The sequence below is a fragment of the Notolepis coatsorum genome, assembly GCF_963971535.1.
Source record: "Notolepis coatsorum genome assembly, chromosome: 8".
NCBI lineage: Eukaryota > Metazoa > Chordata > Actinopteri > Aulopiformes > Paralepididae > Notolepis > Notolepis coatsorum.
Genome location: NC_140172.1, coordinates 118,622,238 through 118,639,914, shown reverse-complemented (window position 1 = coordinate 118,639,914; position 17,677 = coordinate 118,622,238). Strand labels below are relative to the sequence as shown.

Sequence of the window (17,677 nt, the reverse complement as noted above, 5' to 3'; positions counted from 1 at the left end):
ACTGTCTCTGTGGTGGTAGACAGACGCATAGTCCGCTGCGCTACCCGGCCGCACCTATAAATTGCATTGCTGTTTAAAAACTTTTTTCCGAGATGAAGTCAAGTGTAAAAAATAAATAAATAAATACATACATAAAACAGAAACTTTACCCAAAGACGAAGTGAACGAGAGAGTGATCTATGACTGATCTGTCACATAACTTTACTCTTTGTTTAAAAGAGGGGAAGGGAAAGGGGGATGACTACAACTTTATCCCAAGACGAAGTGTTACAAGTCATGAATAATGCCAAGCAGCCTCGCCGCGGAGGTGATGTCTCTTTAAGAGCCGGAGCTCTCTGCTGAAACAATTGTACAACCCCCAACAAGTCATTGAATATGTCAATCACCCAGTCGGCGCCCTTTGATGTTGGGAGTCCTCGCCTTGTCTTCAGCTCAAATTCTCTGTTTGTTGCTGCAGGGAAACATTAGCCCTCTATCAACTTGCGTGGCCACTACACACAGCAGAGAGTTGAGTTTTTGTTTTGTTTCCTTACCCTTTTGTCCTTTCTGGAGCGTTTCCGAAACTAAGGAGATTTAATAGAAAGTTTCCCCCAGAAGAAGATCAAAGGGAGCGCCACCGCTGATTTTTACGTCTGTTATTTATTTATTTTTTGTTTTCTGGAGGAGAGCAACATGCCTCAGCTGAGCAGCGGCGGAGGGGACGACCTGGGAGCCAACGATGAGATGATATCCTTCAAAGATGAAGGCGAGCAAGAGGAGAAAATACAAGAAAACGCGTTCACAGAAAGAGACTTGGCTGACCTCAAGTCGTCTCTGGTGAACGAATCGGAAATAAATCAAAGTCCGAACGCAGCGGTAGGTAGCAGCGGAGAGAGAGAGCGCACGCGTGTCTTGTCTGTCTGTGTGTGTGCGTGCGTGTGTATGAGAGAGTGCGCGCGTGTCTGTGTGAGAGAAAGATAACTTATGTCGCTTTTTGTTCATGTGGCTGAAAACACGGTTCTTGTTGGATAACTTCTGCCATGTGTCTCTTTCTTACTGTGTTGACTAAATACCTGTATGTCATCATGTATGTCCCTATGTCATGTATGTTGAGTATGTCATAAATGTCACTATGAATTGAAAAATGGGGGACCCTGATGTAAACAAGACAAACGTCTTTCTCTGGTCTGCATGATCATCCCCTTAACAATTGTGTGTATTGAGCCGTACTGTATTTGTACCCATTCTGCAATCTGTTAAATAAAGTTTTCATTCATTCATTGATGAACTTGTTGTCATCCGTCCCCCGGTCCCTTCCAGGCGGTCAGGCGGGGACAGCAGAGCGAACAGAGGGGCTATATCGAGAAGCACCGGGAGCATCTGGACGGTGGTAAGAGAAACGTCCGCTATATAAGAAGACTGCATACTCTCACATAAATAGCTTAAGTGGCAGAGCCTTATTATATGCATCGGATACCATGATCATAAGTTATGGCATTATAATATGGCTGCGTTGTTTCAGGTGATACAGTACTTGTGCTGCTATACCTCCAGCATCCCCCCATCTCAGTACTGTGTCTAACCTGCCCAACATAATGAAACTTGTGTGCATTTTGTACCTAAACACGTGATAATATCCTCTCAAGTTTCTCTTGGTGAATTTGTCATAAGCAGATAGTAAACGTGGCTCTCTGGGAAATGCAGGGGGTAACGTTTATCTGCTCGTCTAGACATGTTACAACCATTTTGGTAACATGTGAACAGTTCAGAAAACCTCCCCAAACACTGACAATATGTCCCTGGAAGTTGAACTGAACAACAACTACTTATGTCTATCTGTATAGCCTGTCTGATACAACTCTTTTCAACAGACAAACGTGGCTCCGCAGGTAACTTTGACATTAGGTTTATGCTACAGGTTTGTGATACAAAAACACGTGGAGCAAAATACAGGAGATGCAGAATTCACGTAAAATATTCTTCTCCAAGTATATAATCAGAGAATCGTCTACTTTATGAAGTGGACCTTTGTCACAAATGAATACACAGGATCAGGCTACTAACATTTCATGGTAAAATTGGTCAACTGTTATCCTCCGTAGCTTTTGTCAGTTGGAATGTCTGAAAGATGCTGAGGACACTTCACTGACATGTCAGTCGCTTAAATGTGATGGCATGAGAGGGCATAATCAAAGTAAAAGAAAAAAGAAAAAAACTCAAAGGGGACTCTTTCACACACGCAGACAGACCACTTATAACCTGGTTATAGCTCTTATTATTATTATTTCGACCCGTGGTTATAGCTGACACAGTGCTACGTGGTACTGTGACATTTCAACATGAGCAGCAGAGACCATTAGTGACACTCAAGTTTGACACTATTTGCCAAACAATGCCACTGACCCTTAGCTGCCGGAGATGATTTACCCCTCCTGCTGACATGCTGTTCACAATTTGTAAGTCGCTTTGGATGAAAGCGTCAGCTAAATGACTGAATGTAAATGTAAATGCTTCATCAACACACAGGCTATAGAAGATGACACTTGTCACCAGGTCAGGGGGCTGTTGTGACACCTTTGTCCTTTTATAAAGTGTGACAGCCCCTGGTCTCCAAAAGGATGTAACGTGTACTTCAGTTCAGTTTGTTAGCTTTTTAGCCGTCACCGGCAGTTAGTTGATGATACAACTGTCTATCCATCAGTCCATTCGTCAAAAGACAAACAAAACAAATTAAAAAACACTTTTTAAACGCACGGGGGTCCCAGAAGATCAGTGGGCTCATTGGACACATGCAATGGGGTTGAATCTCCTCTCCCCCCATCTGTCCCTCCACTCTCCCCTGCAATGGGATCAAACAGGGGGTTTTTCGGCGCTGGATTTCCCCCTGAAAAAACGGCTGGTGAATGCCCAACAGTCGCTGCAAAACCTTACAGTGTGCACCGCCATTCTCACCATGTCATTTCCAAGGCTTTCAACACCACAAAAATCACCTTTAAATTAAAAATCCCAAATCGTGTGTAATTCGGGCTTTTGGGGAGAGCCGATGGACGCCCTCCTAAATGGGTATACAGGTGTTTCTTTTGTAATGACAGCGTTTTTTAAACGTTGTTTTCCCTAACGTGTTCTCTGTGTGTGGCTTCTCTCCAGTGTTAAAGCAGCAGCAGGATGGTGGGATGTACAAGACGGCGTATCCGGGATACCCCTTTCTGATGCTGCCCGACCCATACCTCCCCAACAGCTCAGTCTCACCGTCTGTAAGTCCACCTCTCAAGTTCTTTCTGTCGCCGACTGCAGCACACTGGCCACGTCATAGATAGTACACCATGTTTGTCCTGTAGTGGTTTGTAGCAGTGGTGGCTTGGAGGAGGTGGGGGGGGGGGGGGTTGAGTCCCTTGCCGGCACCCTGTTTATAGGTCCCAGTTTGGCTTGTAGTGCAGGTCGGAGTGGCTCTGTGGCAGTTTCTCTTATCCTACCTCTGATCTTTACCTTAAAACATTTCTTAGTTTTGTGTGTGTGTGTGTGTGTGTGTGTGTGTGTGTGTATAATTTCATGATAAAGGCACACATTTGAAACATTAGCTTAATATTTGTTTACTTTTTTTACGAAAATGTTTATGTTTAATTTATTCATGTTTGTTTTTCATAGAATGCGTTAGAATTCATGTTGGGTTTAGCGACGGTAACAGTGTTCTTCACTGTGCGGTGGGTCGCCACTGAACCAATGGTGGATTGGTGCATACATCCATACATACATACATACATACATACATACATACATACATGAGAAACAGTGTGGAGGGGATGCATACCAAGCTGTTGTGGTTGAAGGTGGAAGACAGACTGGAGTGCAGCCTGATCTTGTTCATGAGGAATATATATATCTCAAGAGAACCTATCTGTTTGTATTCACAGCTAACATGTACACATGATCGACATAAGTATAATACTAGGCATGCCTGTAGGGAAACGTTCACACTGCTACTACCAAAAACCAATGCAGCAAAGAAAACTGTGTTATATAGAGCCATGTCATATTGGAATAAACTGCCAGTACATCTTACTCAGATAACCAGTAAGATAAGTTTTAAAAATAATTTGAAAAGAGCATTGAGAGAAAAAGAAATTAGTTTACATTAAAGAAAAACACAGATACTGTAGTTTACACTGTAAAGATATGACTGTCTGAGAGTTTAATCCCTTTTATTGTATTTTCTGTGATCTGATACTCTGTTTGTGTACTGTAATGCTATTTGGAAATATTTTTATATTTTTATATGTAGGAATATTGGAATATATTTTTAAATGTATGCTACTATAATGTTATGTATGTATGTACTGTTTTTGTTGTGTGTGGACCCCAGGAAGACTAGTTGTTGCTGCGGTGATGACTAATGGGGATCCGTAATAAAGATAAAGATAAAGATAAAGATACATACATGCGTTCATTGTTGAAATTGTGCCAGACTGTGAGACCAGCATGGCTAGAACCCCTCAGTCTGAGACTGTGCTGAAACTTCCTCGCTGGTGTCATTTGGTAGGAGAGTTATTTGGTTTGGTTAACAGAGATGTTATGGAGAACATGGCATCCAGTTGAAGGGATGTGATCCCCCCCCCCCCCCATTACTTCTGGCTTCCTTGTGTTTTGGTGCTGGTAGGTAGGTTAGCATCTAACGTTTAAACTAAGTGGTTTAGTTGTCCTCCCTGCTTTACTACTATTCAGTGTGACCCTTGTTATGCTCCTTTGACTGCCATGCAGACTGCCCACACATTCTAAAATAGAAAAACATAAGTAAGTCACACATTATATTTTGGGATGTGATTTTACAGCTACTTTCATGACTTAAGTGCTTTTATTGTTTTAATCATAACTCCCATTTCTTTCTAATGAAGGTTTCTGGTTGCTCTGCTTACCCCCGTTATGTTGTGTGTGTGTGTCTGTGTGTGTGTCTGTGTGTGTGTGTGTGTGTGTGTGTGTGTGTGTTTGCATGCGTGTTGTTGTGATTACACCCATGAATATTTAGACGCTACAGTCACAACCTGGACAACGTTCACTGTCTGATGCGTTTAACCTCTTACAACAACACCCTGTTCACGCCACAATACGAGGAACAAAGGCACGCGTGTCAATTTACCAAAAATTGCACTTTCTGAATTGACAGAATTGACAGTGGAAGCTGTCCTGACGGGACTCGCTCCGAGGACTTGCAGTCGACCGCGTCTGACACACGACATGCCTCCCTTTTCTTTCTTTCTTTATGTATTTTAAGTTTCATGAATCGTTCGGATTCCCCCGTTAGCTGTCACTATTATTATTATTCTCCCCGGAGTCCACGCGGCGGGACCAAAGGTCATTGGCCAGATTATGAACCTGCGACATTGCGAGCGCTCGGGGTATGTGCCGTGATCCTGCCAGGCCGCGGGAGGAAGATGTCTAGAGATAGCTAGCTACTTTTATTACTCCCCCGGGGGACAGTCGGCATGTCTTCCTCCAGCCCTCTCTCCCGGCCGACGTCCCGGGAGCAGAGGAGGAGGCCCCGTTTCACGTCGAATTCCACTGACGCGGGGCCCGCGATTCGACATCGCGCCACACAGCACCGCATTGAGGAGGAGGAGGAAAGCTTGTCTGAGATCAGCGAGATCACCGTGCTCACAGCACTGCAGAGATCAGCAGAGAACTTTACGAGAATGTTCCGATTTTGGCTTTAAACCAACAGTCCCCCCCCCCCCTTTTTCATTTATTTACTTGCTCATAAAAGGAAACGATGGTCATAACATGGTAAGAGACGGTGTACAAGCCACAAAAAAACACAACTCGTTTATATGTTTGCGCTCCTCTATTTGAAGTTGAAATACGATTAAACTTGTCGTCATGGTCACCCGCCGTTTTGCATCAAGTTTTCCATCTGTTTTGTGTCAACGTGTGAATGAGGAATGAAGTTTTATCACTCGCTAAATCACGGTTTGTAAAAATGTAGGTCTGGGGACCGATGCAGGTCCCAGAGATGTTTCTGTTTTGTGTGTGTGGTCCCTGGGCTGGAGAGTTTACATGCAGTGAATAGTAGGGAATAAAACAGCATTTGTTAATATTCCTTAAGCACCTCATAATAACACGGTTATCTGTCTCTGAGACAAAATAACAACCATTTGGTTGAGAGAGAGAGAGAGAGAGAGAGAGAGAGGGATAGAAACGCTGCTGTTTACAACTGGTCTGGGGGTTGGATGAAATTAAGTACAACAGTTTGCTACAGTGGACGGCTCTTTTAAGACTAGACATCACCAAGACATTTGCAAGATCTATAGGTCAAGACAAGGCGCAACAAAGTAGGAATTTATATTATGCACAATAAAGGTAGATTTTTTTATGGAAAGCTGGTTCTACCACACCGTTAACACAAAATACAGTAATTACTGTAACAGCAGCTTGTGAATATTATTATTATGATATATATATATGTATATATATATTTTTTTTACAAAGCCTAAACCACTTTTGGGGCCACCTTTTTACACTAACTGTGTGTGTGCTTGTGCTTGTGGGCGTGTCCGCGCATTAAACTAGGCATCGGCTTTGCATCTAAATGAAGATCCCCCACACGATCACTTGTGCAAAAAGCACTTGAACTGATTCTTACCAGCCCTCCAAATATGATTTAGGACATAAAGGGAAGTGAATTCATATTTACCTACAAACAAAAGCCCTTTGAAACCTTAACCAGCCGCCGACAACGTCTCTCTTTCATAGCTTTGTTCATTGCATAACACGGCTATAGCCTGACATCCGGCGCGGTGTCTCAGACACACACACACACACACACACACACACACACACACACACACACACACACACACACACACACACACACACACACGGTGAGCAAGTGTAATGGTATGTCTAGAGATCATCAATGTGTCTCCACTTTTTCCCCTCTACCTCCTTCCTCTTGCCATCTGAATCTGGCCTCTCTCGCTCCCTTCTTCTTATCTTTCCTCTCTCCTTCTCCTCCACCATGGCTGGTGTCATCTTGAAGGTCTAAGAGTGTAAAGATCACTTTCTTCTTCATCTTCTTCTTATTCTTCGTCTTCTTCTTCTCCCCCCTGTGTGTGTCCTTATGAGTCTTTGAGGCTCCACACACACACACACACACAATGCTCACTTGTTGCCGTTCCCTCTCCCTTGTAATTAGCCCTCTGGTGTGGTATGGCGGAGTGGGAGCATATCTGGCCCCCGCATCTACCTGCCACTTGAAAGGCTGAGGTATAGGGGGTGATTATGGCAGGAGGGGTGGAGGAGTGGGGGGATGGAGGGAGGGAGATGGATGGGAAACTATATGCCTGGGAGCCTGAGAGAGAGAGAGGGGGAGGGGGCGCTGTTTAGTTTTCCTGGGATGGTTAGTGTTCTTGTCTTGGGTTGTGATGTTTATATATAGGACAAGGTGATGTGTGTTTCCATTTGTCTGTCTGTCTGTTTGCCTTTCTGGCTCTATCTTAACCCCCCCCCCCTGTAGCAAACATGTATAATATATCGGAATTCGTAGGAGACTATCAGTCGGTATTTGTGAACCACCCTCTCCTGGAGCTAGAAATCAGAGAGAGAACCCTACAATCGGTGATGTAACTGGGATGTAAAACCTGGGGCTGCTCCATAAACAATGAATGGGGCTCTGACTGTGAGGCCATAAAATGTTTGTGTGAGCTCTTACACCCATATTGAGGTTTATATTCTAGCATTGCAAGAAGGTCTGAGCCCAAATTAAAAGCTCATTCAGGTGTAAAAGAGCTCACACAATAATTGCATTACCTCATAAAGTCAGAGCCCCATTTATTGTCTATGGAGCAGCCCCAGGTTTTACACCCCAGTGACATCACTGATTGGAGGGTTCTCTCTCCATAGACATCTCTGACTTCAAGCGTTAGCACAGAGTGGTGCGTGTTCACAAATATTGACTGAACTGTCCCGGGCCACAGGAAGAAACATGTGGATTCTTTAAACGGGTGGCATTCCCCTTTAAACCACATACTGTAGTTTACGTACGGCGCCCGGGGACCAACTCCAGTGGTAATGCCAGTACCTTGGTCAAGGACAATGTCAGGAGTGTGTACCTAGCATGCATGTCTTTGTTGAGGAAACCCAGGGAAACAACAGTGAGAACAACAGGGAAACAACAGGGAGAACAACAGGGAGAACAACAGGGAAAACAACAGGGAGAACAATGGGGAGAGAACAACAGTGAGAACAACAGGGAGAACAACAGGGAGAACAATGGGGAGAACAACAGGGAGAACAACAGGGAGAACAACAGGGAGAACAACAGGGAGAACAACATTGAGAACAACAGGGAGAACAACAGGGAGAACAACAGGGAGAACAATGGGGAGAGAACAACAGTGAGAACAACAGTGAGAACAACAGGGAGAACAACAGGGAGAACAACAGTGAGAACAGGGAGAACAACAGTGAGAACAACAGTGAGAACAACAGGGAGAACAACAGGGAGAACAACAGGGAGAACAACAGGGAGAAAAACAGGGAGAACAACAGGGAGAACAACAGGGAGAACAACAGGGAGAACAACAGGGAGAACAACAGGGAGAACAACAGTGAGGACAACAGTGAGAACAACAGGGAGAACAACAGGGAGAACAACAGTGAGAACAACAGGGAGAACAATGGGGAGAACAACAGTGAGAACAACAGTGAGAACAACAGGGAGAACAACAGTGAGAACAACAGGGAGAACAACAGGGAGAACAATGGGGAGAGAACAACAGTGAGAACAACAGTGAGAACAACAGGGAGAACAACAGTGAGGACAACAGTGAGAACAACAGGGAGAACAACAGTGAGGACAACAGTGAGAACAACAGGGAGAACAACAGTGAGAACAACAGTGAGAACAACAGGGAGAACAACAGTGAGAACAACAGTGAGAACAACAGTGAGAACAACAGGGAGAACAACAGTGAGAACAACAGTGAGAACAACAAGGAGAACAACATTGAGAACAACAGGGAGAACAACAGGGAGAACAACAGTGAGAACAACAGGGAGAACAACAGGGAGAACAACAGGGAGAACAACAGGGAGAGAACAACAGTACTAACCACTGCCGGACTATTCCAAACTTCTGAAAAGTCAAAATAGTGTGTGATACATCTTTAGAATTGAATTAATAAAGTGTCCCAAATTGGAAAGACCTGGATCCACTGGAACATGTGTACGAAGCTAGAAATGATCTGTTTGGCCGCGGTGTCCTGCCCTCCCATCACATTTACCATGCAAAGAAGCATCTTCGATGGTTAATGTTGAGTCAACTTTCTAATGGTCATTTCATGGATTTATGTTCAGATAAGAAGCAGGTTATAAGCGCTTGTAACTTGATTATTCTAGAGGTAATTTTTTTCTTCTTCCCAAAAACGACATAGTGGCTCTTTAATTCGTTGTTTTGCCTTCAGCTTTAATCATATATATATATATATATGGTTATGATTCGTGCGGTGGGCCTCCCAGAATTGTTTTATTCACAATGTCCTTGTCGTAAAATAAATGACTTTGATTCCACTATCTGGGGGTGGGGGGTTGCCGTTCCGATAGAATAGGAGCATTAAACTATTGAGGATAAAAAGTGAACAAAAAGCGGGGATTTCTTTTTTACCAAAAGGATTTACATGTTCTTGCTGAGTTCAAAGGCCTCACTAACCAGATTGTCTAATTAACAGATTCTTTACCCCGAGACGATTAAATTGTACTCCTTATTATTGTGGCATTACTGTTACCACCAGTCTTCAAAAGAATCTCGCTTAAAAAAAAGCACTTCTAATCTCCTTTCAGAAGTATTTTTTGTTTGTTTATTTGTTTGTTTTTGAAGGAACAAAATGCTGGAGAGGCTGCGGCGCGAGGCGTGTTCCACACTAATCCGAGAGAGTGATAATAGCCACATTACACTGTTTATTGGGACATGGAAGTGTATTGTGGTCCTTGTTTTATTAATGTAGATATCAGCTATCCTTTTTAGAGGAAGTGGCTAAGGGAAGGGATTTGTGGGATCTAGGCTATAGCTCCCACTCTCAGAATGAAGACTTAAGCAGGGGTTAGCGGCATTGTGTGTGTGTGTGCGTTTCTGCATGTTCAGCCAGGGTTTGTGGTGCATAGTCTGTTTGTGTAGCCAGAGTTTGTTGTGCTTTTTGTTTGTGTGTGTGTGTGTGTGTGTTTGTATTTTGTTAAGGCTCGTGGGTCATGTCATGGCACATTGTGTGTGTGTGTCTGGGCATGTGTGTGTTTGTATTTTTCTAAGGTCTGTAGCGTATAGTGTGTGTGTGTAGTACGCACATATGTGTGTGTGTGTGTGTGTAGCCAGTTTGTGGCATGTTGTGTGTGTGTGTGTGTGTGTGTGTGTGTGTGTGTGTGTGTGTGTGTGTGTGTGTGTGTGTATTTTGTTAAGGCTCGTGGGTCATGTCATGGCACATTGTGTGTGTGTGTGTGTGTGTGTGTCTGGGCATGTGTGTGTTTGTATTTTCTAAGGTCTGTAGCGTATAGTGTGTGTGTGTACGCGCATATGTGTGTATGTGTGTGTAGCCAGTTTGTGGCATGTTGTGTGTGTGTGTGTGTGTGTGTGTGTGTGTGTGTGTGTGTGTGTGTGTGTGTGTGTGTGTGTGTGTGTGTGTGTGTGTGTGTGTGTGTGTTAGCCAGGGCAGGTGCTGGTGGTGGTGTGTGTGTGTGTGTGTGATGCTGGTGGATTAGCAGCAGACAGTGTTTAATTTGAGGGGATCAGTACAAGAGGCTGTCTCTCTGTCTCTCTGTCATCTCAAGAAGTCAAACCCCAGTCAGTGGAAGAACTTTCACTCCCAATTAGAATCTCTCTCTCTCTCTCTCTCTCTCTCTCTCTCTCTCTCTCTCTCTCTCTCTCTCTCTCTCTCTCTCTCTCTCTCTCTCTCTCTCTCTAGTCTGAGGCTGCTGTACCGTTTGCGGCATCAGCTGAAACCGTTTGGGGTGGTTTGGGTCTTTGACAATCCTTTGATAATGATTCTATCGTTCTTATGACCGAATAGTCATAACTTATTCAACTTTTATGTGTTTGCCAACTTTGCCATATGTTAGACATTATCAGGAATTAGCACGTATTCCTGTATTCGTATACTGAATACAGACTGTACTCTTAGTGTGATTGGTAGACTAATAATTTGTTTGCATGTCTGAAGAATTGTGAAAAACACCAATAGCTTATATTAAAGTCTCAGTCTGTGTTTGTAGTACGGCCCCAGATACTGACTTTGTTTATATTAGTGATTTATTGAGACTAAAGATTTCCCCCGCCCAAGCCCTTGACTCAAGTCCTGACAGCATGAGGCTGTACACTGGCTGTTTACATTTGTAATGTCTATAAATGTTGGGAGTAAAATGTGACTTGATATTTTCTTTTTTAAAGTTCCAAAAAAGGCATATTTTACATGAATTTGTTTAGGACTCTTTGAAGAACGTACGTAGAGTATATAAACATAGAGTATATACTAGGGTTGCACGATACACAGATAGTAGAAAGGTGTTGTGATACTATTAGTATTATTGATACTTTTAGAATATCTTGGAGTCTGGGTAGAGTTAAGTGAGGAATGGGAGGGGCTGAGCCCCAACCCCCCCCCCCTCTCTCTCTCTCTCTATCTCTCTCTCTCTCTCTCTCTCTCTCTCTCTCTCTCTCTCTCTCTCTCTCTCTCTCTCACATACTATATTAATAATTTTTGCCGTGGTGTCGTTTTAGAACCGGTATCGTGATACTTAGGCTGGTATCGGTATCAAAGTCAAAATGTTGGTATCGTGACAACACTAGTATTATTATACCCGATAGTATGGAATACATTCAAATACATTCCTGCACTGTAGCTAAAAGTGTGTTGCTTCCCTCGGGGCCGAGCTGCAGCGCAGAGTTCACGGTCCTCCTCGCGCTCCCGCCTGCGCGCCCCTCCGCCTGCGCGCCCCTCCGCCTGCGCGCCCCTCCGCCTACGAAGCACTCGCTCACTTGTTGTTGCGCTATATTCCATTTGTTTGTCCCCTAATGCAAATGTAGGCCAGTAGTCACAGAAAGAGAGGCAGTGAAACCCGCTTGTGATGTGGCCGCTGTGGTGCCAGCATGAAGGAGACGTTACAGAGCAGCAGCGAGGCGCTCTCTGAAGAGGAAGCCTCTCTCCAGACGGTCTGTAGTGTTTCAGGCGCTCTCAACACTCGCCGCGCTAAGTATAGTGCCGATATCTGGGGGGGATTTTGTTTTTCTGACGATGTCTCACGGGGAGAAAATCACCTCACAGTGAGAGAAACTCGATGCCTAATGTCACGCAAAACCTTCCCTTAACCCCTTCAGGTGTGCGATATATCTCACACGTGAGATTAGATTTATTTCTTTTTTTAGAACATAACATTCCAATGATAATGTCACTATGGCTGCTGGCTATTGAAATGAGCCAATTATTGAAATTCCTGCCGGGAAAAAATCTGGGGGCGGGGGAAGTGAATCCCTCAGTACCAACCGCTGAAGTGCCCTTGAGCAAGGCACTTAAACCCACAACTTCTCCCCAGTGGATCTGCTCAGTGGCCAACAGTGTCAGACTGTGGTTGTACTGGGCAGCTCCCAGGTGTGAATATATATATATATAAATGTCTGAGTGTGGCTGAAAAAGAGCATTCTGTGCTCAGCAAACCTACCCTGGGTAAATAAAATTATTTAAATAAAAAATGTAGTTCTAGAATTTGTTGTGCATTGAATCTCATGCACAAAACAGGAGACGCATCTTCATTACTTAGCATGTCCATCAATATTGTGCTGTCAGAACAGTCTTACGTTTGCAGGGAATTAAAAGTTTGCTGTTGCTTATTACTAGGCCACTGTGATCGTACCAACCAGGAAACAGAACTTGGAACTCAAACCGGGGCGCAGAGAGAGTGATTTGCACTCCAAACAATCTACAAAGCCCCGTTTTGGAAATATACTACGAGTCGTCTGGACTCTGTGAGTTGCCAGTGCTTTGTGCCGTATGTTGCTTGCTTGTTTTTCCCTATTGTTAGGTTTTAGTGAGTTTTTCCTTACCTTCGCGTGGGGTATGTCTGGGAGTGCTTGCATTCTTTCATTTATTTGTATTCATCTAAAAAAAATTGAACCTTATGGTGTTCTTGTTCTGTTCTTGACTTATTGTTATGTTTTCTTCTTGACTTGTTTAAAGACCTGTACGGCCCATGGGGACATTAACGTGTGTTGTCGGGCCTTATAAATAAATTTGATTTGATTTGATTTGATTTGATTTGTTCCTGTTCAATGTGAGGATCAATATTACGGCAAAAGAAGACGCGGGGATCTGTTCATTTAACCCTGATCGCGAAGATCTGATCAGAGAAAATTGCCCTTCCAGTATTATTGAGACACCGGGATGCCTGATTGAGTCTTTAGTCAGTGGACTAATTTGCCTAATCTTCACGGTTATTTTGACCGCGGTGGAAACAAAGACAACAATGAGCTGAACGAACCTTTTAGTTCCAATTCGTTCCTGGGACTAAAAGTTCCAGGTATTTTGGGGCCGAAACGCAGCAACTTTTCTTTCCATCTCTCCCTCTTTCTATCACTCTCTCTGCTCCTCTCCCTCTCCTTCTCTTTCTCACTTCCCTATCCTTTCGTCATGCTCTCTCTCTCTCTCTCTCTCTTCGTATCCCCGCTCTCCTCCCTCCCTCCCCATCTCTATTCTCTTAATCCCTCCCAGATCAAGGGAGGATCTTGCGTGTTTGAGTCTCCAGGATCTCCCACTTCCTTGTCTTCCATTGTGCGCCGGTGTCGACAAGGCTTTACTCATCCAGCCTCTAGATCCCTGGGTAAACAATGGTAGCAACACGGATTTAGGCCCTCCTAATCCCACGCTCTTAACGGGGCCCCGGGCCCCTTCCACGCTGAGCCCGCCCTGGGACTATCTCCCTCTGACTGGCTACGATAAGAAGCCCAGCTGCCTGCTCTAAGGAAAAGCAGCTTTTGAGTTCCACGAATGTGAGCAATCCTAGAAGAAGAAGAAGAGGGAGGAGGGAAACGACTATGTACACACACACACACACACACACACACACACACACACACACACACACACACACACACACACACACACACACACACACACACACACACACAGGGCAGAGGGAGACTCTGAGCTGTTCATTGTTGTGAACTGTGTAAGTGCGTGAGAGATTATTGAAAGAGAGAGAGAGACAGAGAGAAAACAAAAGACAAATGCTAACTGTTAATTATTGTGTTAAGAGTGAGATTATTGAGTGAAATGAGGCTCTAGTAGGGATGGTGTGTGTTTACGGCTCACAGCCAGAAATGGAAAAAGTCAAGTCAAGATTCTTTGATGTTCAGACTGTGAATCTGCATGTTGTTATTGTATATACGCGGTGTCTGAAATTCAGAGAGAATATTGTACAAAACAAAAACGTACATCTCAACGTTTTTAAGGGTCGGGATCTGATTGTAGCTAGGACGCTGCCTGAAAAGTTACTGGTCCTCTGTTCCATTGTTTACAAAGGCAGGGCTCTGCAATTTTGTTTACAAACACATTATAGGTTTATGTTTGTTTCACGGTGTCTCAAAATTATTTGTTTTTGATTCGTGATGGCGTAAGATAGAATAACTGTACATGTATAGAATTACATAAAATATGTTTTGGAAATTAACTGCAGCCCCTGCAAATGTAAAAAAAAATCACCCTCCTGTGAAACTGCACGGTGCACCTTTTTAACACTTTGGACGCCATTCGGGTTAACTCGCCGAACGTTCAGCACCAGGACCCCCAAAAACCCGAGTATAGTCGGGTTTTCATCGTTATTTCTTTTATTCGATATTTCCATTCATTACAGACACACGGACATCTGGGTTAACATAGGGCTGGGCGATATAACGATAACGATAAATATCGCGATATATTTTAATATCGTTAATTTTTTTTATATATATTTTTTTTAAACCAGAGACAGTGGACAGACTTGTCTTTCTTGCCTGCAACTTAAAGTAATGGCTTTGCTTGTCCAAATGACAATACTGACCAAATTGAGATTTATTTTTCTCTTGTCCATTTATTTTGTTTGCCTTCTAATTTAAAATACATTTTGAAACCGTCTGTACACAGTAGGCTATGTGTGCTAGCAGAACTAGACTCCAGTCACGAGTCACAGTGCACATGTGTGGTGGTTTGTCCACCAAAAAAGCGCCAAAAGATCGAAAATAAACTAGCAGAGCCAGAACTGTTCAACTCCCCTGGAGCCACAGCCAGCAGAGAAGCCGGTTTACTTTCGCTTTTAAACCAGCTGCAGCCTGAGAACTGGAGTGTGAGGGGATGTAACACTAAAGATGGCGGCAACGAAAAAGAATTGCTGCAAAATAAACATACATCCGTTGTTTAATTTTTTTTTTTTTTTTTTTTTTTTTTTTTTTTTTTTTATACTTCAATTTCAATTATTATCGATATCGAGAAATATGATAACATTATCATATCGTTATCGCGATATGATTTTTTGCCATATCGCCCAGCCTTAGGTTAACATGGGGACTCAGTTTGAGAATGCCAATGTGCAATACCGGCCGCATCCACCCAAGTGGCAGTATCGAGCACCCTTTGAAACATGATATCTTGGCCTGTGGCTCGATCAGAGGTCTCCGGTGGGATTTCTATTGGTCGGGCAAGGGGACCGGTTGTCCCGATCGGATTGAGAAACGTGAATTGCTCTCGGTCCATGATGTGTGGCGGATTATGTTGGCGACACGATCGACACCAATACTGAGACTCGCGATCAGATAATTGGAATATTCTTTTTGGGGCACATCCTAGTGAAGGTAAGGCCTATATGATATCAATCCTGCTGTGATCCAACCATGATTTCACTTCGATCACAATATATGTGTGTATTTTACTCCACAACGTGTGCCGTTGGTGACGATCAAAGCATCAAAAAAAAGACCCCCCCCCCCCCACCCTTTCATGCATTCATGATGAAACATAATACCGATAATATAGATTTCAAAACAGTGGCGTGTACAGGCGAGAAATTACAACGTTTTAGTGAATTGCACGTATTGCTGCATACAGGGGGCGAAACTAGAGCCCGCCAAGCGCCATTGGCGCTCAGTTTTTACGTTTGGCGCCTCCCACTGAGAGGTCTGCCCGCCGTGTGGCGTGTAATCAATCAATCAAGTTCATAACGATACTCTTATTTTTAAAATCTGTGCAGGTCTCATTTCCGCCGCAAGCGCATCTCCAGTCATAATATCGATGGCTCCGGCAGTTAGCAACATTCGGTTCGTATGATACTCTTATTTTGAAAAAAAACTAGCTAGCTTAGAGCGGACCTCCATGAGCTACCGTTACTGTTTAAACGATGACCCAGTCAACTATTCACTTTTAGTTTAATACATGACGAGGCATTGTCTAACGGTCTCTAGCTGGCTAGCTACTGATAGCTGCTGATATCAACAAATGCTCCAGCAATAGTCGACTCGAGTGCATAATACCTCCGTTCCCTCGTTAGCTAGCTCACGTTAGCTAGCTCACGTTAGCTAGCTCACGTTAGCTCTATATGTCCCAGTAAACTAAATTGTCTTAACGTTATCTAGCGGGCTAGCAGTAGCTCCTGATATCAATGTCTTATAACATTGATTCAATGCGTATTCTAGCTGAGGGCATGTTGAATGTGATTTGACCAAAGAACCGTAACATTATACCAATAGGGTCCAGCTGCAGCGCCGGGGAATCCTTGCATGCTGAATGTAGGGTCTAGCTGAATATAGGGTCTAGCTGTAGCGCCGGAGAATCCTTGCTGGAGCTGGAGGCTACTCAAGTATAATACACACAGACAGTGGAGCTGTTTGCAGATAGCGAGCATTTTGACTTATTGCGTGGTGGCGATGTCTCGCAGATAATCCAACTACAAGTATGATTATATAATATATATTTTATTAAAAAAATAAAATGTTATATAAAATATATATATATATATTTTTAATCAAAAAAAATGTGGCAGGTAAGAAATATGCTTGGCGGATAGATTCTTCCCATCTACCCGCCACTGGCCGGTGAGTCAAAAAGTTAATTTCGTGCCCTGCCTGCATAGCGTCGTTTTCTCTGGGATTAAACAGGATTATTCTAAAATTATAGTCATATTCACCACGGTATAAAACGGGAATGTATGGATGACAAAATTATTTCTTTTTCTCATATTGAACGATAGATACTCGATGTCAAATGGGCCATAGTATTATATCCATAGCTATAATATAGAATATAGTTATAGCCCTGCAAACACCGCCACGTATATAGCGCTTTTCAATTACCCAAAGTCGCTGACCACACATAACCACACGTCACGCATATCGCTCCGGCGTCCAAAGTGTTAAAGAGTAAATAATCACATGGTCATGTTGCCGTCTCTAGTGGTTGGTATTTTCACCCAATCTGTGATGTCAGTGTACCTCTTTTCTCTTTCCTATATAGACTTAGTATCTCCAAAGAGGTACTCTGACATCACAGATCATGGCGGGCCACCGTGTGCAGCAGGGTGAAAACATCAACCACCAGGACAGCAACATGACCGTGTGTTAACTTGACTGGTTCCTCGACTGGGGAACCTGGCACCACCAGAGAACGTGGCCAGTAGGAGAACGACAGTGAGGCCCCATGACTTTTAC

General features: G+C 43.6%; 1 protein-coding gene across 1 annotated transcript in view; it reads left to right on the top strand.

Moving 5' to 3' along the window:
- Positions 1-494: 494 nt before the first annotated feature.
- The window catches only part of tcf7 (transcription factor 7), a 115,527-nt gene continuing 98,344 nt past the window's right edge, over positions 495-17,677 (top strand). The window contains exons 1-3 of the mRNA XM_084320170.1: positions 495-855; positions 1,300-1,369; positions 3,127-3,233. Of these exons, the coding sequence (XP_084176296.1) occupies positions 673-855; positions 1,300-1,369; positions 3,127-3,233 (360 nt within the window). The 5' untranslated portion in view covers positions 495-672. The remainder of the gene's footprint in view (positions 856-1,299; positions 1,370-3,126; positions 3,234-17,677) is intronic.